The 22,874-nt window shown below is 47.4% G+C and overlaps 1 protein-coding gene and 1 long non-coding RNA gene across 3 annotated transcripts in view; both read right to left on the reverse strand.

Moving 5' to 3' along the window:
* The window catches only part of LOC309375405, a 168,366-nt gene that overhangs the window by 50,059 nt on the left and 95,433 nt on the right, over positions 1–22,874 (reverse strand). The window lies entirely within an intron of this gene.
* LOC309375347 (cAMP-dependent protein kinase inhibitor alpha-like) lies at positions 1,473–22,709 on the reverse strand. 2 transcript variants are annotated; one of them, XM_081921046.1, is made up of 3 exons: positions 22,487–22,709; positions 4,660–4,811; positions 1,473–2,840 (listed from the first exon to the last, which is right to left on the reverse strand). In XM_081921046.1, exons 2-3 carry the CDS (start codon positions 4,802–4,804, stop codon positions 2,758–2,760), a joined length of 228 nt encoding a protein of 75 aa, XP_081777172.1. In that variant the 5' UTR covers positions 4,805–4,811; positions 22,487–22,709; the 3' UTR covers positions 1,473–2,757. The 2 variants fall into 2 exon arrangements, with proteins under 2 accessions (XP_081777172.1, XP_081777171.1); XM_081921045.1 differs by lacking the exon at positions 22,487–22,709 and adding an exon at positions 11,399–12,099.

Below are 22,874 nucleotides of genomic sequence, written 5' to 3' on the forward strand. Positions count from 1 at the left end.
AGCCTCCTTTCCCTTCAGGCTGCTGTTCAGCAGGTGAAGCTGACTTCTGGCCCATGAATGACACTATTGCTCTGTAGAACTATTCCTTCAGGCTTGATGGCTAAGTCTGAGAAACATAGGAACTCTGAGAATGGTAGGCGAAATTAATGGACTATGCAGAATTGGACAAAATGACAGGAAGGATTTGAAACCTGCGGGACCAGAGATTTACAGAAGATTGGAAGAAATATATGAACTAGTTGAAGAGCAATTGTAGCCAACAAACTATGCTAGTAGGACTACAAGAAATTTTGTAAGGAGAAATATACGAAGTGTTACAAAGTAGAAAAAGACAGTGATATTGGTAATGAGTTTTAAATGTAATAGGGAAAGTAAGAAATGCATCCTAAGAGATTAGATTGGAACATTTTCAGACAGGACTGATGGAAGTCATAAAATTGAATAAGATGTAAAAGTATGTTTAATTACTGTTGAAAATGGTATGTTAAAAAACTAATATATATGTGAGAAACACAGGAACTCTGCTTTGTCTTGGCAATCTGGCCACATCACCCTCCATCCTCCCTTAAAGGCTGTGCCTGGGCAGGTGGCCTAGGGAGAGTCCCAAGAGGCCTGGAAGGCTAGTTTGACCCCTGGGCCTGAGGTACCCCAATTCTTAACTAAATAAAAGCAAAGGCATTCTTGCATTTCTATCTAGTAAGCTCTAGTTCATTTTGGGCCATAGGCTTTGATGCTTGATTGTTCGTGCTTCTCTCATGGCTGGATGATACAGGTAGATGGTTTGTTGGAGCTGTAGAGGGAGGGTTCCCGTAGGATTGGAGAGCTTGATACTGAGTCTCCTAAGGGAGAGCCATGCCTCCCTCTCCAGCCCCACATCCCTTTCCAGGGCCATTGGAGTCTATCTCTGACACTTCTATGGCATTTACCATGTCACCCACCCTGGAGCTGTCCGATGCTGGGTGTAGACCTGCCTCCCTAGGGTACTAACGCACAGAGCAGAATAGCTAAAAAACCTCTGGTTTGAGCTACATTTTGGAATTAAAACCAGAAAGTAATACCAGACAGTTGTTGGAATGGTGGAAGTTTAATGAGCAGTATTAGCACGAACAGATCCTCACTAAACACAAGTGCTTTATAACTCTAGATACTGGGGCAACCCACTTTTCTACAACATGTCCGTTCCATCTCTGACTTTTTGCATAATCTTTGCCCCGGAGGAAACCAGTCCCATGTTCTTAACAGAGGTGTGTGGGCATGAAAGCTCATCAATGTGGTGGATTTTGGGAACAGGAAGAGGTCTTTGGGGGGGGGGCAGCCTTTGTCTATATTTCCATTCTATCCTTTGTCTATGTTTCCACTCCTTTGTGTTTAAGCCATTGTTCTGATGCAATGGGAGGCAGGGTAATTACCTGCCAATTACTGGGATGACAGCTATATCATAATCAGGACCATATGGACTCTGTGCTTCTTTCTGACCCTCCTTCCTGCAATTGTAATAGTTTCCCAGGCATTGCCTGGACATTCTTAGGCCTGTCTTTGCTCCGGCACTCAAGGGATAGAGGAAAAGGGAGAGGGAACACCTAACGAAAGTCACACACCCAGACAATCACCTCCTAATTTTAGCAGAATGCCACCCTGGGACCTTCTAAAAGATAGTAGCTGATGTGTGTTGGTCACCTAAGGGAAGATGGTGAGGCCCTTCTGCCATTTCTATAATGTGAGCATTGCTTCACAGCCATGAGGACTTGAAACCTGAGTCCTTCCCTGTAAAGAAAGCTGATATTTTCAGAATAAGCTCAACATCAAATTCTACACAGACACCAACCCATATATGCCAGTGAACCAAGTAGCTTCTAAGATGCAACAAGAAAGACATTTTGCCATCTTAATGTTTTGAATTCCAAATTCATCTTCTTGAAGACCAGGTTGGTGACCGAAATTGGTAGTGCCATTATATTTCTTTCCTTTTTGAGAGGTTGGAGCAATTTTGTTCCTCAAACCACCGAAATTTCCAAAGTATACAGGACATAATTGCACTCTTGGTGGGGGATCAACTGGGATGGTGAATAAGCTGATACCACATCTTGCCCCTTACATTTGTGTGTGAAAAAGAATACTGGATCTGTTGGTGAAAAACGACAACACCAAATCCCAAATCCCAAATAAATAAGTCGTTTCCCCAAACATCACAGTGAAGAATGCACTCTCTGAAAAAGAAGAAGGAAAGAACACCTTGGATCCTTTAATAACCTTCAGGATCCTCTAAGGGATAGCAAGTGTACAGTTAGGGAAGGGGGGTCTATCTCAGGGTCAGAGAACATGCTTTGCATGTCAAAGGTCACAGGTTTAAACCTCAGCATCTCCAGATAGAGCTGAGAAATATGCTCATCCAAAAACCCTGGACAGCTGCTGCCAATCAGTGTTGACAATACTGAGCTGGCTAGAACCAGTAGTCTGTGTTGATACAAGGCAGCTTCCTAGGCTCTCTAGGCCTTTCAACAGACCCTCCATTTCCTCTTCTTTCACTCCCAAGTCCCACAGAAAAATATGGTCCCTTCAAGGTTCTGCCCTCATTTTTGTAAAACAGATGGCTGTGGAATCCCTCCAGTCTTACTCTGTCAGTCCATGCCGGGAGATGTAAGACAGCCTTGCTGGGTCATCCCACAAAAACACATACACAACTCCAGGCAAACCTCTTCTGATACTGGGAAGTCCTTCCATGTCCTATGTGGCTTCCGATGCCTCCAAGAGGAGGGGTTAAGAGGTATCTTTCAGCTCTGGGCTTTGAGGTACTGGTGGGGGCACCTCTGTGGCTGGCGACTGCATTTCTTGAGACCTGTCTGGGATTGGGGAGGGGAGGTGGGGAGAGGGTCAAGCAAAGAGACAAGATCAGCGAAGGAGCAGCCAGAAATAAATGTGCATTTCAATGAAAGATGCAAGGAGGGAACAAGGTTCCATCTCGGCCTGTGATGTTTCTATTTTGCTGCAATTTGGTTCCTGCTAAAACCCGTATTATGCATCTCACCATCTCCTGCAGTGGAAACAGATTTTTAATTACATAATTAATCTCTGTGGAGAATAAGGCTGTAGCTTGATGGTAAGGTCTAGGACACTAGGTTTAGGATGCTGGAAGATTTAGGACAAATAAACGAAAGTACTTCTTCATACTGTACATAGTCAAACTATGGAATTTGCTCTCCCAGGAGGCAATAATGATGTCAGGGATTGGACTCAAGAGGGTGAGAGACAGGAGGAGGAATGGTGGAGATCACCCACCCCCTTCTTCTGACGCTGTGGGAGAAGAGGAATGCAGCTTTGATTTACAGCAGGAGTTTGAGGAGTCTGAGGGAAGTCCCAACTCAGAGATAGGCGAACAGAAGAGTTGGGCAGTGTTAGAAGAAGGAGAGGTGGGTAGGACTGGGGCAGGGCAGCCAGATGACACGTTGTCACTGGAAAGTATTTCTGATCCCCCTTCTCCCAGAACATGACCTTCATTAGGAGTAAGGAGCAAAGGACTCAAAGGCATTTGACCACGAGTGGCCACCGCAAGGAAGGGGCTGTTGATAGGAAGGAGGGAGGAGAAGGAGCCCAGTTTGGAGCAACGCCATTGCTAAGGCTTGAGGCCTACAACTGGGAAAACAAGGATGGAATAAAACTCATTAAAAAGGACTCTCCTTGTTTTCTCTGCTCTTGCTGCAACCAGAGGAGGAATAGCTTTCCAAAGCCTTGGCAGAGCCTTGACAGATGACCACCAACTTAGATGGCTTTAAAACAGGATTAGACAAATTCATGAAGGAGGGGACTAGCAATAGCTACTACCCATGATATTTATGACCTGCCTCCACAGTTGTAGGCCTCAATGCTTTTGAATAACAGCTGCTGGAAACCATTGAAGGGGAGAGGGCTCTTGTGCTCATGTTCTGCTCACTGGTTTCCCTCAGGCATCTGGTTGGGCACTGTGAGATTAGGATGCTGGACTTGATAAGCCACTGCCCTGATCCAGCAGGCTATTTTTATGTCCTTGCACAAGCCGTTTCATTTGCATGCAAGAAGTTGCAGGTTTGGCGATCTCATTACTGAGTAGGTTTTGTCAGGAGTTCGTCCTACACTTGAGTAGGACCCTGGCAGAGACACACGTCCGACTGGCATGTTCTCTCCCTCCTGGTCGATCGTTCAGGAGCTTCAAAAGCTGTCTTCTGCCTGAACATCACAGCGGCTGATGCCAACAGACATCGGCACACTTAGGGAACTTGCAGATTCGCAGCTTGCGTAACAGACCTCAGCAACTCAGCATTTTGGCTAATCTACTTTATTTACATATAAACACACACGGAGCACTGCAAAATGGCTCCCTCTCTCTTTAGTATCAGACAGCAAAGAGAAAGAAAAAGGAAAATAGTGCCACTTCATGGAACACAGTAACACAAACATCCTGTCTCCATCACTTCCCACTCTGTGGAGTCAAAACATATACCGTCATGTGATAGACAACATTCCCATGACTACAATCATGGAGCAGAAATTCTAACAGGTTTTGGGTGTGCTAGGGCCGTTCAAACCAACAAGTCCAGTATAACAGAGAAAGAATGTTAGGAGCAGTTCCATTGGTCAAAGCTACCACTGACATGGGAAGCGTTAGAAAATAAGGCCAATATCTACCTGAGTTTAGAGACATTTCTGCCAGTTTCATAGGCAAGTCAGTGGGAGTGACGCCCGACGGCGAGCCCAGAATGTCCGGCAACGCGTTCCTTCGACCAGTGCGCCCAGATGATGCAAAATCTAACACAGGCTCCACCTCAGTCATACTTCTCCTGAAACGACACACAGGAAGTTCCAAGTTAGGCAAGGGCCCCTATTGGCATGCCTACAAGATAGTAGAAAAAGCTTAAGTGAGCTAGGTCCCCCGCCATGCAGATCTGAACAGCACCACCAGAAGAAGAGGAAGAGTTTGATATCCTGCTTTATCACTACCCGAAGAAGTCTCAAAGCGGCTAACATTCTCCTTTCCCTCCCCCCCCCTCACAACAAACATTCTGTGAGGTGAGTGGGGCTGAGAGACTTCAGAGAAGTGTGACTAGTCCAAGGTCACCCAGCAGCTGCATGTGGAGGAGCAGAGACGCAAACCCAGTTCCCCAGATTACGAGTCTAGCGCTCTTAACCACTACACCACACTGGCTCTCATCAGCATTTCCTTGCTCTGGAGATCTGCTCCTGTTAATGGGAAAACTCATCCCAATTGGGTCCGAAAGGCAGGGAGTTTGAAAGCTGCCACCCCCAGAAAGGAACATAGGGAGCTGAGTTATACCAGGGCAGCCCCTTTGTCTATCTGGAAGGTAAACAGCATTTCAGTGCACCCTGGAAGTGGTTTAGTCATTCTGGCCACATGACCCAGAAAGCTGTCTGTGGACAAACGCCAGCTCCCTCTGCCTGAAAGCAAGATGAGTGCCACAACCCCATAGTCACCTTTGACTGGACTTAACTCTTCAGGGGTCCTTTATCTTTACCTAGCTTGCTGGGGCAGCAGAGCTGCAGTGCTAACTTCCCGGCATGTGGGTTGCAATTGCTTACCGCAGGGGAACCTTTTGGCCCTGCAGATGTTACTAAGCTGCAAGTTCAATCACGCCCAGCCATTATGGCCAATGGCCAGGGATGATGGGAGTTGAAGTTTGGCAACATCTGGAAGGCCAAAGGTTCCCCACACTTGTGCTACAGCATCCCTAATAGTTGGACCTTTACTGTCTGCATAAAACCCTTCAACAAAGAGCAGTTGCAGAACGCAGCAGATTATTGACTAAGGCACACTGTGTGACTCCTCTGCTGAAGAAGGTGATCTGGCTGAGAAGATGCTAGCAGGCACAAGTCAAGGTTTTGCTTTTAGCATTTAAAGTCCTTTCCTGCTATATCCCTTCCCAGCAGCTGCACTCCTCAAATGGAGCACTGCTGGGAGTAACAAATGCCCCAGAGGTGTGCTTAGCCTGCACCAGAAACTGGGCTTTTAGTGTTGCAGCTCCAGCTCTCTGGAATCAATTGCCAGCTGAAATCAGACAGGTGCCTAGTGTGATGATGTTCAGGCGCAGACTGAAAACAGTTTAGTTTAGGGAATTTCCCCCTGCGGTGTAACCCAGTCATTTACAGAAGATCAATTCGATATATGATATAACTGTTTTGAGAGTCTTTATGGGTGGTTTTTATTGTTTCAGAGTTAGTTGATTTTATCTTATTGTTCTTAGAGCTTTGGGTTATATTCAATTAAGTCCTATGCAGAAGATAAAATGGTTTCTAAGCCGTTCACAACTCTGATCCATAATTAAAACACACAACAACACTGAAACATCTTTAATAGATAAAGGATAGGATAAAGCAAAAAGTTAAAAAATAACAGTTAAAAAAAGTAAGAAGCAGAAAAAAACAATAAATACACAAGTTCAGTTCAGGGGACTGCTTGCCCAGAGGTGTGTCTTGAGGAGCCGGCACAATGCCAACACTGATGGCGCTGCAGGGAGGGCATTCCACAACACTGGAGCCATCAGGGAAAAGCTCACCTCTGTGTTACCACAGTCATCAGGCCACTGGAGCCAACTCCAGGGGGCTGTGGGTGCTTTGGCACCCACAATATTATATTTGTGGGTACTGGGCACCCTCCTCCGAAAGTTAATGGCCAAAGTTGAAGCCCTTCGTTGAACCACAATCTTTAGCATGAGTTGGCACCTATGCATCAGGGCATGGCAAAACTAAGCACGTTCCCTTAGCTCAGAGGTTTTCAACCTTTTTGAGCCCATGGCTCTCTTGATGAACTACAGTGGTACCTTGGTTCTCTATCTTAATCCATTCCAGGAGTCCATTTGACTCCTGAAACAGTTCGAAAACCAATTGGCTGCAGGAGCTTCCTACACTCAATTGGAAGCCACAGAAGCCACATTGGATGTTCGGCTTCCGAAAAATGTTTGCAAACTGGAACACCCCCTTCCGGGTTTGCGGCTTTCGGGAGCTGATTTGTTCAGGAGCCAAGCTGTTCCACTGTACATGGAATTTCTGCGGCACCCCTGTGGGGCTCAGGAGCTCAGTTATGTCTCCTCTTGCCTGCAGAGCTGGCAGCCCCTCACCCCTTTTCAAACACCCTCCCTTGCGGAGTGTTCCCTCAGCCTGCCCCCGGCCTCAAAGACAGGTGCTTTCCAGAGGCACGTTTCACCTGTGGGGCTTATAGCTAGGGATGCTGCAATAAATAGCTGTGCAAGACTTTGGGAGGCAGAGACACAAGAAGACACCAGAGGAGGGAGGGAAAGAAAGAGGGACAGAGGCCAGTGTTGCCCGTGGCACCCCCTGACCACCATTCAAGGCACCCCAGGGTGCCATGGCACACTGGTTGAAAAGCACTTTATTAGCTGATTGTTGATGTGCCCCTGACTTGAGCTGACCTGGGATCCATCACCACCATTTCTCTTGTGGGCCCCAAGCCTCAGCAGAACAGGATAAATGGAGTCACCTGACCAAAACTACCCAGCATGCTCTTCTGATCTTCCATAGCATCCACACATCATGAGCTTGCTCTACAACATCTAGTAAACCTCTTGGCTGGAAATGCTCACCCTGGTGAAACAGTGACACCTCCCTCCCCCCCTCCCACAAAAAAGATGACTATTCAGCTTTTCTCCCCCAAACCATTGGACTCATGAACTGGAGTGCACTCTGTAAAACTGGAGGAATCCCATGTACTTCGTGACTCTTAAGGTCAGCACATACACACACACTCATTACGTTTCATGGCGAGCAAATGAGCCATCACAGATGAGTTGCCACTGTTGAAATTTGCACCTCAAACACAAGGCTTTCTAATGGAGGAGATAACTCTCAGCCAAACGTGAGAACTGTCAAAATATTGACTAATCAAAGTGACAAAAGTTCAACTGGTATCCAGGCGTGTGTGACTCAGCTCTTAGAGCCAATTTAAGCTTTAAAGAGGCCATGTAGCATATGCTCCCACTGATCCTGTTTGCAAGGGATGGCTCCTGTTATTGTTATTCTTACTAGATTTACTTTTTCTCTACTTTGCCCTTTCTGGGTTTTTTTTTTGGGGGGGGGGGGGCTTGGGAATGCTATAATCATTGATACACACACACACACACACACACAATCTATATATAAAATCTATATCTATATATGAGAATTCTTCATGTTTCAGCCCCGATGCCTCAAATTTCTAAAATAATAAACTATGATTTTATCATTTTAACCAATATTATCTTTACTGTATTGTTGAGTTTGATGGACACCACTTAAGAGACAATTGTGATTATGTTGCACATGCAAGGCCTAAATAAATAAATAAATAGGCATGGGGGAACCTGTGTTCCTCTACATGTCTCTCCTTCCTCTCTGACAACACCAGATCTCTCCTAGTAGAGCAACCTAACTCTGAGTGATCATTCTTTGGCCTGATTTGGTGTGCATTTCCACCAAATTTGGCGCAAAGCTCTCATTTATAGCCTACTTTTCTTCCAGGCAGCTCAAGGTGGCATGCATGTCTCTGCCCCTCCCCATTTCTCTCCCCCCCCTCCAGCAATTGTGTTACGTTAGGCTGAGAAGCAGTGACTGGTCCAAAGTTGCCCAGTGAGCTTCATTGTGGAATGTGAATTTGAACCCTGGTCTCCCAGGTTCTAGCCAAACACTGCAACCACTACACCCCACTGACTCTTACATTTGCCAGTAGCAATACAACTGCCAATGTCGTGCTTTCCTTTCATCCTCCCTCTCCCCATAACTTCATGTCCAGGCAGCAAATGTTGCTGCATGTGTTTTGACCTACAGCTGTTATCAGAACAAGTATAAACAGATCCAAATATTCTACATACCAGCTTTCCCCATCCTGATGCCCCCCACAATGGTTTAGAAAACTCACATCTGCCCAAACCAGCATGACTTGTGTAGCCAAAACAGAACCATCCACACCCACAAAATTACATATCAACAGGCTTAGGGAAAACCCAAGGTTTTCAGAAGGACAAAAAAAATCCTTAGAGAAAAGAAATCAAAGAGGAGAAACCTCCCACCACCCCACAGATGGGGTCACTGAATGCTGGCTGATACACACACACGGCTGCTCCCCCTGCTTGCTTTACTTGCCAATCCTACCTACCTGTCAACTCCTTTGCCAACCACACATGGCCACCCCCTCTTTCCTTTGCACCTAACCAAACCACTCTCCACCTACACTGCTTCTTCACATGCCTGCCTGCCATCATGTTGCAGTTGGTTTGGCCACCTTTTGGCAGATGCACAAACTGCAGCGTGATGACCACATTACGTTTTTATCTATATACAAAGATATATATGTGTGCGCCCACACAAACATTTACCTGGATATATGTGCTACAAGAGTGCACCTGTTTTCCACGGTTGAAACAACGGGACACACACACACACCAGATGGTGCAACCTACTATGTGATCTATACACCTCAGAAACATATTGAGGAACTACATTTTTGGAAGTAGCTCACTGCCCTGAATTTGGAAAGCTAAAGTGTCATGAAGGAGAAGCTAGAAATCTTATCTGTGCTTCAAAGCAGAGCGGTCATAAATTCAGAGGTGGCTTGTTTAATTGGCTCTCTTGGTTTAATGAGGATTAGTAGCAGGGGAGGAGAAGAATTCCTTTTCACAGCATGCAGCACAGAGATGCTGCTAGACCAGGAGTTGCTATCTTTTTAGGACCCACGGGCAAATTTGCAAAGCAGACAAACTATATTCAACATGTGAGCTGTGGTTCAGTGGTAGAGCACCTGCTTTGCATGCAGAAGGTAACAGGTTCGATCCACAGCATCTCCAGGTAGGACTGGGAGAGACCTCTGCCTGAAACCCTGAAGAGTCGCTGTTAGTTGCTATAGAGAGTTAGATGGACTAGTGGTCCGACTCAGTGTAAAGCACATCCTATGTTCCTATCTTCTGTGCACCATATACACACCTCAACCAAACACACACCGCTCCCACTCCCTATTCTATTGGCTACTAATTTCAGTGGGGAGAGGTGGCCCTGTGGGCACCACAAAAGGCCTCTCTGGGTGTATGGGTGCCCATAGAAACCACATTGGCTCCCCCCTGTGCTAGTTCCCACTGTTGAAAGTAGAGTTTGCTCTGGAAAATTTTAGGCTGAAAAGCTGGAGAGAGAGAGAGAGAGAGGGAGGATAAAGTTTGTGGGACTTCATTTGGGCAGATGTAGGACACTGATGGGTGACTGGGTTTGTGAAATGTGGGATTCTGATGCCAACCAGTGGGTGGATCTGGGTACTGGATCACATGAGCCTAAATGAGGTACTGAGAAAGACTGTGTGTGTGAAATAGGATTAAAATGAGATGATGCTATTGCTTGGTGCAGTTGCCTGTTCAGGAACATAGGAAACTGCCTTGTACAGAGTCAGACCATTGCTTAGCATTGCCTCCACTGACTGGAAGTGGTTCTCCAGGATTTCAGATAGGGTTCCAGCCCTACCTGGAATTGCCAGTGACTACACCTGGGACCGAATGCATGCAAAGCAGATGTTCTTCCACCGGATGAATGCTGGAAAATAGCAGGGACTTTGTGTCAAAATTATGCCACCCAATTCCATCTTTAGCTCTGATACCACAATACCCTCCCTTTGCTCACCTCAACTTTCCAGCCTGATGTTGCAAGGAAGCACCTAATCACAGGAGACCTTCAGAAGACAGTTTCCGAGGCTTCGCACAATCAAAGCACCTGGGAAGACATGTTTCTCGACCAAATACATATGTAGGGAAGCCTCTCCGATTGCTTCACAGACACACCCCAAACTCGCCAAGCCGATATCACAATCCACAACCACTGTGAGTCCACTATGTGACTTGTGCAAATAGACGACAACTATAGTAAAGAGCCATCTGCTCGTATGCTTGGCGAGGTTTCAGATGGGCTCCTCCTTTTATCACCACCACCACAAGGAGAATGTCAGTCATTCCACTTGGAGTATTTGTCACACACAAAAACACTGCTAATGCACACATGGCTTCAAAGATGGAAATGAAAAGTGAACATTTTTTTTTGTTTTTTAGAAAGTTTATTTTCTTTGCATTGCACACCCATAGTTGGCCATGGAAGCCAGCTCTCTCTCTCTCTCTCTCTCTCTCTCTCTCTCTCTCTCTCTCTCCACACACACACACACACACACACACACACATTCTTCTTCTTCTTTAACCACCAATTATCTGGATTATCTGGATGGATAAATAATGCACTGATCCATATATACATCCAGAATAGTAGAACCCATCGTAAGCCACCTGTAACACCTCCCCCCATTCCCTCCCAGATCCCTCCCTTTTTCTCTTTTCCTCCACAAACCATCCAGCCACCTCCACATCAAGGGCACAAAGCAGCCAGGCACGCTTACCAGATGGACTGCTAAGAAATGGAGAGCCGGTTCTGCCGCTGTGGTGGTCTCTGGTGAGATCGGGGTGAGAACAGAATCTGCCTGTGGAAAGGGGTTTCACTGTGCCCAGACAGTCTCCATGGCCAACAAAAGCATCTCTCCGTGTGTCTCTCTCCCTCTCTCTCCTTGGCTGAACCGCTCTCACGATGCTCTGGGTATCAGCAGACTGCTAGCTGCCTGATTTGCCTGCCGGATCTACCAACCGCTTTGAAGGGGGAGACCTGGTTACATTTCAGCTTTCCCCCCTGGCTAACCAGGCCTAGCAGTGGTCCATTTCCTTTCTCTTCTGCACTGTTTAGGAGCAGGGAAAGCAGGGCTTCTGCTTCTCCCACACACCCTGTATAAATCCCCTCTCTCTGTTCCCCCCCCCATTCTGCCTTTCTCCTGCTTTCCTGCCTCCCAGCTGGCACAACACTTGGTGCCTGCCTTTCTACACATGGCTATTTTGGAGCTGCCAGGGATGTGGATTAGCTTGTCTCTGGCAGTTTTTTTTTAACCCAATGGCAGCAGCCATACCTCTTTTCCAAGGCTTTTGACAGACTATGATGGTGTTTGTGGTTGGTTGATAGCGATGATTTGTTGCCTCTGAAGCTTTCCTTACTGCCTTTATTGCTGGGGAGGGCTGCTGTGTCTGTAGATTTTTGTTCAAATAATGGTGGTAGTAGTACTAGTAACAACAACAACAGTAACAACTTTGATGACCTGTTGCTCAGGGATTGAAGTAGAAAATCACAGAATCATAGATTTGTAGAGTTGGAAAGTACCCTGCGGGTCATCTAGTCCAATGCCCTACCATGCAGGGAAGGATGAAGAGATATTATCACCATCTTCATCATCATTATTTCCCAGTTATTTTCACAGAGAAGCTGGTTGGCAAATCTACTGCTGTGCATCTTTGCTCCTTTCAATGGGAGCAGCCAAAGTTATTATGTTTTTAGATCTGCTGTAAGCTGCCCAGAGTGGCTGGGAAAACCCAGCCAGATGGGCAGGGTATAAATAATATTATTAACAGTCATGACTTCCCCCAAAGGCTTATGGGAGTTGTAGTTTGTTAAGGCTGCTGAGAGTCATTAAAAAGGTAAAGGGATCCCTGACCATTCAGTCCAGTCGCGGACGACTCAGGTTTGCGGCGCTCATCTTGGTTTATTGGCCGAGGGAGCCGGCGTACAGCTTCTGGGTCATGTGGCCAGCATGACTAAGCCGCTTCTGGTGAACCAGAGCAGCACACGGAAATGCCATTTACCTTCCCGCCGGAGCGGTATCTATTTATCTACTTGCACTTTGATGTGCTTTTGAACTGCTAGGTTGGCAGGAGCAGGGATCAAGCAACAGGAGCTCACCCCGTCGTGGGGATTCAAACCACTGACCTTCTGATCAGCAAGCCCTAGATTCTGTGGTTTAACCTACAGTGCCACCTGTGTCCCTGCTGAGAGTTGTTAGGAGGCTCCTATTCCCCCCACAGAGCTACAATTCGCAGAGTTCCCTGGGAAGAGTGATTGTTATGCCACTCTGAATATTTTAGCTGTGGGAAGAGAATGTGGGAGTCTGCTAACAAGTCTCGGCACGCTTAACAAACTAGAGCTCCTATAAGTCTTTGGGGGAAGCCATGCCTACTTAAACTGGCATGATGCTGCTTTAACTGTGCAGTGTGAATGGGACTGTCTGATGTGTATTGGGAAGGTGTTCTAAGGGGGAAATTGCCACTGTGCGAAAGTGCTGATTCCTACATCATACGGAACGGACCTCCTGATGAGATGGTATCTGCAGGAGGCCCTTTCCAGCAGAGCACAGTGATTGGTTGAGTGTATAATGAGTGTATAATGAGTGAGGTCATCTTTTAGGTATCCTGTTCCAAAGCTGTATGGGGCTTTGTACACCAGTACTGTTTGAACCTAGTTAACTGGTAGCCACTTGAACCTTTCTCCCACGCTAGTTGATGGCACATCATCTCCCAATACACCTGAGGGCTGCAGGCTGGCTTGCAGCTCTGCCCACCCAACTGCTCCCTATTTCACCTCCGCCCACAGCTGCATTCGTCTGTCAAATGGCAGCCCTGGTTTTCACTCTAAGGCTCAAGGTTTCAGGGCCCCAGGGCAGCAAGTGTAAATCTGAATCTAGACCCTGTCCAGCAGCTAGGGACCTTCTGAACTGGAGACCCCTACACAAGGATCCCAAGGGCCTCCTGTATTACTGAGTCTGTGCACAACTGAAGACTTAGCAGAGATGTGACAAGAGTCAAGCTAGAGGACCACCCCTTCAAGTATCTGCATTCTTCAGCGATAGGGCAGAGGCTGGGAAGGGTAACCAAGCTGGGGAACTATGCAAGAACCCAGCTCTTGTTGGAAAAAGTTGTCTCTTTCATGGGACCTGTCCAGGGTTCTGAAGCTGTCTCTGACCACTCTTGTTTCCAGAGTCTGGTTCTTGACCAGTTGCTACTCTCTTGGTGGTCCGTTGTGCCTGCTGGGCGCTCTACCTTGCTTCCTCCAGACTCTGCCATAGCCAAGACAGGACCCACTTTGGGTCCCCCCCTCTTTTTCTCTCTCCTCATTGCCATTTAGTTGTATTTAGGTTTTTGTAGGGGCTGTTTTATGAGAAGAGAGAGAGAAAACCCTAAAACTGGGATGCAATCCATCTTAGATGATTGTGTGCATTTGTGTGTGTATCCCTTTATGGCCCCCAGTCAACCAAATGAAGACCTATTAGTAAAGTAGGAAAAGTCTTAAAGGGGACAAGAAGATAGTTCACCTCTTGTGGTTTTCTAACTAAATGTTCTCCTTTGCACTGCCAGAGTCCATGGCTGCTGAAACAGCCTAAGCCTTTTCAACCAGAAGAGTTCCTTCCAGTAGGTGGTCGAGCAAATCACCCAGACTGAGCTGCAGCCTTATTTAAGGCTCAGCCTGAGGTTACATGTTGCTGAAGCAACATTCTAAAATAGCTTCGGTTTGTGTGTCATGTGGAATGGTCAGTCCTGGCTTGCCTAGGATCTTCAGTCTTCTAGCTGCTTGGAGCAGAACACTAATAAGGAATCCTGAGGAATGCAGGACCCTACACTGGTACAAAGTAACTGTTAAGTGCAGTTCCCCATTCTCACCAACACTGGAACTGGGAGACTCAGGTTCCTCAATTACTGGTGAGGCAGTGGAGCTGTCCAGCAGGATTAGGTGCAATCTCCAGGACAAGGCTGTTAAGAGCTGTCCAGCCAAGATGCTAGTGTGAGGCCAGAGAGAGACAATGGTCAGAAAAGGCGTTGTTCCTGCAAGATCTAAGCCAAAATAAAAGGAGTACATAGCTGGTCCTATAGCCCCATCCCTTCTGGGTTCACTTTTAGGCTGTTCCTTTTCACAGTTAAAAGCCTTTCCTAGTGCCAACAACAGAAAGGCCCCATCCTGTGTGGTAGAAACGCCATCATCTAATGCTTTCTTCTGGTCAGGCTTGTTGAGGTTGATGTTCCTTAGAAGGTGATCTTGCAAGGTCCTGTATTGAAATGGCTGCTGTTCAAGATTCAGCCCGAGGGCTGCAATCCTTTGTGGGCAACCTTCCAAGGGCCACATGCCTGTGGGGGGACAGATGTACCCCTTATCTTTGTTCAGGAGTCCAGCCATTCAGAATTAGAGGCTTCTGTACACATATCCCAGCACACAGGGTCTTTTGTACAGTTCAAGGACATGTGCCAGCCAGGCTAAAGAACTGGAGGAGGCTGTGGATCAGGGCTGGTAGGAGAAAAGGCACAGTCTGCGGAGAGACCTGAGGGTCAGATAGAAAGGCCTGGAGGGTCATTTATGGTATTGGATATAAGGTTCCCTGCATTAAGAAAATTTGCCATTTTCTAAAATACTGGATGTCAATGCAGCTTGAGCATTGTGGAGGTTTATCTGTTGTAGTACTTTTCAGCTTGTTAGTCTTTTGGTCTATTGCAGGAGCACGGAAGCTGTGGCACTCCAGATGACTCCAATTCCCATCAGTCCCAGCCAACCTAATCAGCAGCTAGGGATGATGGGAGTTGTAGTGCAACATGACCTAGAGGGCCATGTGGTCCCAAGCCTGGTCTGTTGCTTCAGTGGTGGAATTGTGCTATTTCTTTCCTTGGTCTCTCTGTTCTTGCATTTTTAAGTGTTAGTTCACACCAGCCATATATAGTATTGACAGTGGTAGGAGCTGTGGCATGTATTTTAATTATTATAAAAATGAGAACATTGAAAACAGAAAACAAACACAACTTCAGATGCATCCCAATGGATTCACTTTTCCAAATAGGATTTAATCCTTCTCCATCCCTGGAATCTGATGGCAGTGCCATTTCTTACTACTCTTCCCGCCCTTCCTAAAAAGATCATTGCAGGTTTTTAGGCAGAGGTTGGACAGCCATCTGTCATGGATGCTTTACCGGTGATTCCTGCATTGAAGGGGGCTGGACTTAGGTGACTCTGGAGGCCCCTTCCAACTCTACAATTCTATGATAAACTCAAGGTGGCATGCATGGTACCATCTGCGCATGGTCTTCTCACAGCAACCCTGTTAAGTAGGCTAAGCTAAGATGTAAGGATAGTGTCAGGGACTGACTGGACAGTGAGCAGTGGTGGCTGGATACTGATGTGTGGGCACTGAGAGAAATGGGGTTGAAGACTGTCTTGGAAGATGAAGGGATCAGTGATCTGTAACTGCAAGAAGACGAGTCAGAGGCAGGAGAAGCTGCAAGACTGGAGAGAACAGGTGCAGGAGGGGGGAGAGAGAGAGAGAGAGAGAGAGAGAGAGAGAGAGAGAGAGAGGTGTCAGGCTGTTGCAGGGTCAAGGGCTTTGACACCTTCTCCTTCTGCCCCTGCCTCCCAGGACCAGGCAAGGATGGAAGAGAGAGGCGCAGAAGCAGTGTCTTCACCTACTTGTGTGTAGCTTGGGTGGGGGAGATACATAAGCTGAGGTCAGGGGCAGGGCCTCTCTGTTGCAGGAACTGCTTCATCAAGTTCTCATCTATGGGTAGTTGAGGGACATTGGATTGGCGGAGATGCCTTTCCATAACTTACACAAGTGTACTTTTGTCAATGAATAGTTAATTCCTCACTCTGGACATTCCTTGCCTGACAGCTCTGTGACACACAGGCCAGACATATAGTGACCTTCGGTGCCAAATGGGAATCTGAACCTAGGTCTCTGTAGTCCATGCCTCAAGGCTAGATCACAGTAGCTCTCCCACTGGTAATCACAGGGAGCAGCCTAAGACCCGGAGAACATTCTTTTTCTCTCGATGACTGCAATAGTGGGGTTCAGTTTGAGCAGTTGTGGTTAGTGCCCTTTGGGACTCGTAAGGCAAAAGGCAGAAAGACCAACATTAGGGGGAGTCAGAGCCAATGACAGGCAGTACCAGCCACTTTCAGCTGTTTTATTTATTTAGGCAATGAACATGCCACTTAATCACAATTATCTCTAAGCAGTCGGCATCAAAGTCAGCCATACAATGAGGATAAAACCAGGGAAAAGCTATATAAAATCTGATCTAAAGAGAAAACTGTGCAACTGAGCAGGGTAACAGGATGGGGGCTTGCTGGAGCTTTCTTTCTGCACAACGTCCATCCCCCCCATCTGCCAGCACCCACCACCCACAGATCTAGCCATGAAATTATGTGGCACGCTGCCCTCTTTTCCAGCACAGAGGAGGTGCCAATTCGCAGGCAAAGCTCCAGCGAAGTTCCCATCTGTAATCAGAGGCTGCTTTCACTCTCTCCTGCTCCCTCTCCCAGCCCTGCTCAGTCCAAAGGATTTACTTAAAGCTCCTGGTTATTTTTCATCCCTAACTGCTGTTACACTGACATCCTTAGATGCTCTGCTGGCTCCAGGCAACTCGCTAACCCCTTTCACAGGGATCTAAATATAGACCCCAGCAGCTAAGCAGAATTCACTTAGCAGCTTGGCTGTTTGGGGGCTGTGTTGGATCAACACTGGAACAATCTCCCTTTGGGACGTGATGGGAGGTGGTGGCGGGGAAAAAACTCTGTGCGGGAGGCGAGATGAGGACCACCATCAGAGTCAATGGCATCCCTTTTCTATGCTTTTGTTTTACATCTCGCATTGGCTTAAACTCTCACTGTTCTCTCTCGGCCTACCTGGCCTGAGATTCTGCCTTTCATTTGGTTATTGCCAGATCTATTCCAGTTTAATGCTGTAAGCCTTCCTCTTTATTACAACACATTGGGTGGGGGAGGGGGGGATGCAATAAAAAGTTCCATAAGCGCCTAATCCCATGGCTCTGCAACCAGCATAGTGCAGTGGCTGTTAGTGCCTATTGGGGCTGTTAGGGCAGAAGGCAAAGAGGTCAACAGTAGGTGGAGTCAGAGCCAATGATGGGCAGAGCCAACCACTCCTAGTCTCCTGCCTATCCTCCTCCATGCTGCATTATGGAAGATCACCATTGAATCATAATTATAGAGTGGGGAGGGACCCCTCGTCCAACTCCCTATACAGTCATACCTCTTGTTGTGTTTGCTTCACATTGTGGCTTTTCATGTTGCAAACGGCACCCCGGAACAGATCGTGTCCGCAACTAGAGGTGCCACTGTAATGCAGGAATATGCAGCTGTCCCATATGGGTACAACCTGCAACCTTGGCATTATCAGCACCATGCTCTAAGCAACTGAGAACATGAAAACATAAAAATAGCCTGCTGGATCAGGCCAATGGTCCATCTGTTCCAGCATCCTGTTCTCACAGTGGACAACCTATGGGAAGCACATAAGCAGGGCCTGAGCTCACTGGCGGGGAAGAGGGGGGGGCGGGGTGAGCACACTGCCCCTGGCAGCGCGATCCCGGTGGGGTGCCATCGCGGCTGCCCCCCCACCTGTGCTGGGCGGCCCCCAGGATGCACACCACACCCCCAGGACACGCGCCACACCCCCAAGACACATGCCAGCCACAAAAATCTCCAAATGGGTCTGAACTTCAATGTCTAAAACTCCTGGTAGAGGACAAGGATCCAGAGATCACGCTAAAGGTGGCCAAATTCTGTGCGACTGCCATAAAACTTATGGAACCAAAATGATTAAGGTTTTAAGTTATATTTTAGTGATCCAGATTTTATATATATTTTTAACTGCTATATCTGCATTGTCTATGTTATACCCAATTGCAATTCAATGTATTCCTGTTGTGTTTTACGATTTTCCTGATATTGTAAGTGAGCTGGAACTGGTCTGTGACTGTAATAATAAAATTCATTCCTATGTATTCATTCACACCAGCCATGCTGCCTCCTGCTCTCCACCCCCCCTGGTGCCAGAGCATGAAGCTCCGCCACTGCCTGAGTTCAACAGCACTCTGCCCACCTGTGATTCTCAGCAATTGGTATTAAGCATCATACTGCCTCTTACAGTGGAGGTGGAATATGGCCATAGCAGCAAGTAACCATTGATAGCCTTATCCTCATTGAATTGTTTAGTGCTCTTTTAAAGTGATCCAAGTTGGTGGCCGTCGCTGCTTCCCGTGGGAGTGAGTGCCATCATTTAACTATGCTCTGCAGAAGGTACTTGATTTTGTCTGTCCTGCATCTTCCAGCGTTCAGCTCCCTTGGATGTCCATGAAGTCTAGTGTTATTCGAGGAGTATAAAACTTTTCTCTAGCTGTGTTCTCCATGCCATGCCATATACAGGCAGAACAGAAGATGGAATGGTTCACGGCATCAACTCTCCTAGCGGTCTTGCTCCCCACTGCAAGCCATATCTTTGGATTCAGCACAGAAAGCAAGTCATGCTTCTTGGTCTCTTCCCAGTTCAGGACAAGACTGACCACAGGTCTATTGTTCTCTACTTCCTGCCCCCTTTAGCCCACCTTCCTAGAGCACCTCTAGCTTGTAATTTATGTGGCAACCATCCTCTGTACTCATGCAAAGGGATACTTAACACTTGGCTAGAGATTGGATTGACCACTTGTCTCCCTCCCTCTCTCCAGAATCCCATACTATGGATATAAAACCACAGGCTTGGAGAGGACCCCAAATATGGCCTCCAGATTAATTTACTGCTCATCTGGCAACGTGCCTCCTGTTAGCTGGGCTTTTAAAGTTTTCTGAAATGGTTAAAAAAGAGGGGGGAAACATATTTATAAAAAACTGCAGAGAGGAGAAGTGCCACGTAAGAAGAAGTGGTACAGTGGTACCTCGGGTTAAGTACTTAATTCGTTCCGGAGGTCCGTTCTTAACCTGAAACTGTTCTTAACTTGAAGCACCACTTTAGCTAATGGGGCCTCCTGCTGCTGCTGCCGTGCCGCCGGAGCACGATTTCTGTTCTCATCCTGAAGCAAAGTTCTTAACCCGAGGTACTATTTCTGGGTTAGCGGAGTCTGTAACCTGAAGCGTATGTAACCCAAGGTACCACTGTACTTCTGAACAAATACTTGCACCCTCAACTTACCGTATTTTTCCTTCTATAACATGCAGATTTTTTCTCCTAAAAAGGAAGGGGAAATGTCTGTGCGTGTTATAGAGCGAATGTGTGGTCCCTGGAGCCGAAAAATCATGCAAAAATCAAATCGCGGGGCTGCACGCTGCACGGAGAAGCAAAACCTGAAAAGAGGAAGCGGCTGGTTTCCTGCATTCTGCCTCAGGGTCTTACTGCCCACCCTCCTCTGTTTCGTTGCTGTGTTTGCTGAAACGGAACAAAGAGCAGGGAAAGCCCCTCCCCTCCAGGCAAGCTCCGGTGCTGCTGGGGGAGAGGGAGAGAGAGGGGGGAAGGGAGAGAGAGAGGGGGGGAGGGGGAGGGAGAGAGAGGGAGGGAGGGAGGGAGAGAGAGAGAGAGATGGCTGGCTTGGGTGGGGGGAAACTTTTGCCTTCCTTTCCTCCAACCCGTTAAATCCCTCTCCTGCATTCCTCCCCTCCAGGCAAGAAGAGGGGAAAGTGTCGTCTCTGTGCTCCGGTACTGCTGGGGGAGAGGGAGAGAGAGGGGGGAGGGGGAGAGAGAGTGGGAGAGAGAGAGAGAGAGAGAGAGAGAGAGAGAGAGAGAGAGAGAGATGGCTGGCTGGCTTGGGTGGGGGGAAACTTTTGCCTTTCTTTCCTCCAACCCGTTAAATCCCTCTCCTGCATTCCTCCCCTCCAGGCAAGAAGAGGGGAAAGTGTCGTCTCTGTGCTCCGGTACTGCTGGGGGAGAGGGAGAGAGAGAGAGGGAGGGAGGTGGCTGGCTGGCTTGGGTGGGTAGGTGAGGGAAAACTTTTGCCTTTCTTTCCTCCAACCCATTAAATCCCTCTCCTGCATTCTTAGCCAGCTGCTTCTCTGCACACCCCTCTAATGTCCCTTCTTTGTTTTTCCTTCGCTCCCCACTTAAAATGTGGTTACAAAGCATAGATCCACATGGATCCTCAGGATCTTTGCATTGGGTCACCCCAAATTCACCATCCACATAGCATGTCCATGGCTACAGCCTGCCCCCCCAAAAAAATCACGCACCCACTGTTGCCTGGGGCTGCAATGGTGCAAAAACGTGGTTAAAAAGCATGGATCCACATGGATCCTCAGGATCTTTGCATTGGGTCACCCCAAATTCACCATCAGATCACATAGCATGTCCATGGCTACAGCCTGCCCCCCCAAAATCACGCACCCACTGTTGCCTGGGGCTGCAATGGTGCAAAAACGTGGTTACAAAGCATGGATCCACAGGAATTCTCAGGATTTTGGCATTGGGTCACCCCAAATTCACCATCAGATCACATGTCTGTGGCCACAGCATGAAGCCCAAAAATGATACATCCACTGTTTCATTCAGAATGTTTTTTCCCTTGTTTTCCTCCTCTAAAAATGATGTGCGTGTGAAGCCGGAGGCCTTTCTCCTGGGCATGGTTGACCAAATGATTCCAAGGAAAGACATAATTTTTTTTATGTACGCAACCACGGCAGCAAGAATTCTTCTAGCAAAGTATTGGAAGACTCAAGAGATACCTACTCTGGAAGAATGGCAGACCAAGGTGATTGAATTTCTGGGACTAGCAGAGATGACCAGCAGAATCCGTGACCAGAGGAGAGAGACGGTGGAAGAGGACTGGAAAAAATTTAAAGTTTATCTTAAGAACGTTTGTAAAATTTTGGAATGACAAGATGTCAAGGGTTATGAAATTAGAGAATTATAGCCGTCAAAGTTTAAACTTAAGAAAATTCAAAGAAAGTTGTGGTTTTAAAATTGAAAGAAGAATTGCTAAAAGCTAATTTAAAAATAAGGGTGCAGTGAAGGGAAGGTTCGGGGAAGTCGTGTATGTTTGTTTGTATGTTTTTTTTCTTTTCTGTTTTCTTTTCTGTTTTCTATGCTGTCAAAATTAATAAAAAATTATTAAAAAAAATAAAAATAAAAATGATGTGCGTGTTATGGTCAGGTGCGTGTTATAGAGCGAAAAATACAGTATGTGGGCATTATTCAAAACCAAAGGAAGCACGCTGTTCTCTTTGAAACTTTTCTCTCTTCCCATATGCAGATTTTATTCATGTCTGTGCAGGAAGGGTTGTGGCTTAATAGTAAGGTATCAGCTCCCAGATTCAGTCTTCTGCATCTGCAGGTGGGGCTGGGAACATCCTCTGCCTGAAACCCCAGAAAGCCTCTGCCAGCCAGTGTTGGCAATTCTGAGCTGGATGAATGAATGGCATGACTCGGTATAAGGCCATGGGTACAGTTAGGATTCGTATTGCAGGGGGGTGGGGGTGGGGCAGGACACCCACCTGTCACCATCCAGATTCAGCATGAAATGTCTCAACAACAGTTGTTTAAAATGGCTTTCTTTTGACCCCAAGAAAAGCCTGTCAAAAATATTTCTACAATTTCTACTCTCAGTTAAGTATTTTGATTTATTTACTTGACGCCCACACCCATATATAAGGCTGCTTCCTATGTTCTTCGGTTATGAAAAATGTGTGTGTGTCTACACAGAGACTTTATCTATACCAGTTCTTAACATAACCATGCAATAAAATAAAATCCATCGATGCAGCCTCGTCAATGTGGACTTCTTGAATCAAGGGGTCAGCCCTAGAAGGAATAGGGAAAAGACCTCGCCGGCTGTTAGGCTTCACGTGGCTGGGCGCTTACCCCGGTGCAGGGGGCCAAGCGGCACACCTTGCAAGATGACGTCATACGGATCCAGCCACCTCGGCCCCAAGGCGACAGCAATGACGTCACCACCCCAGCTGAGTGGGGCCAGCTGCTCCTGCAGGGCTGGGCAGATCCCTATTCCGAGCATTGTGAGGAATCACCCCGTGCGCGACGCTGCTGCTCCAAAGGCCGGCAGCCTCTTCCCCGTCCGCCCCGGCGCTTCGACGCACCTGCCGCGACTGCGAGGCTCCTCCTGCCGCCCGGCGTCTGGCGCGTCCCAGGTGCGCTCGGCGGCGACTGCCAAGCCCCGCCCCGCCGACTCAAGAGGGAGGGAGGGAGGGAGGGGGCGCGGCTGCGGCCAGGCGTTCCCGAGCGTGGGCGGAAA

This window comes from Podarcis melisellensis, assembly GCF_964234715.1.
Source record: "Podarcis melisellensis genome assembly, chromosome: 8".
Classification (NCBI taxonomy): Eukaryota; Metazoa; Chordata; class Lepidosauria; order Squamata; family Lacertidae; genus Podarcis; species Podarcis melisellensis.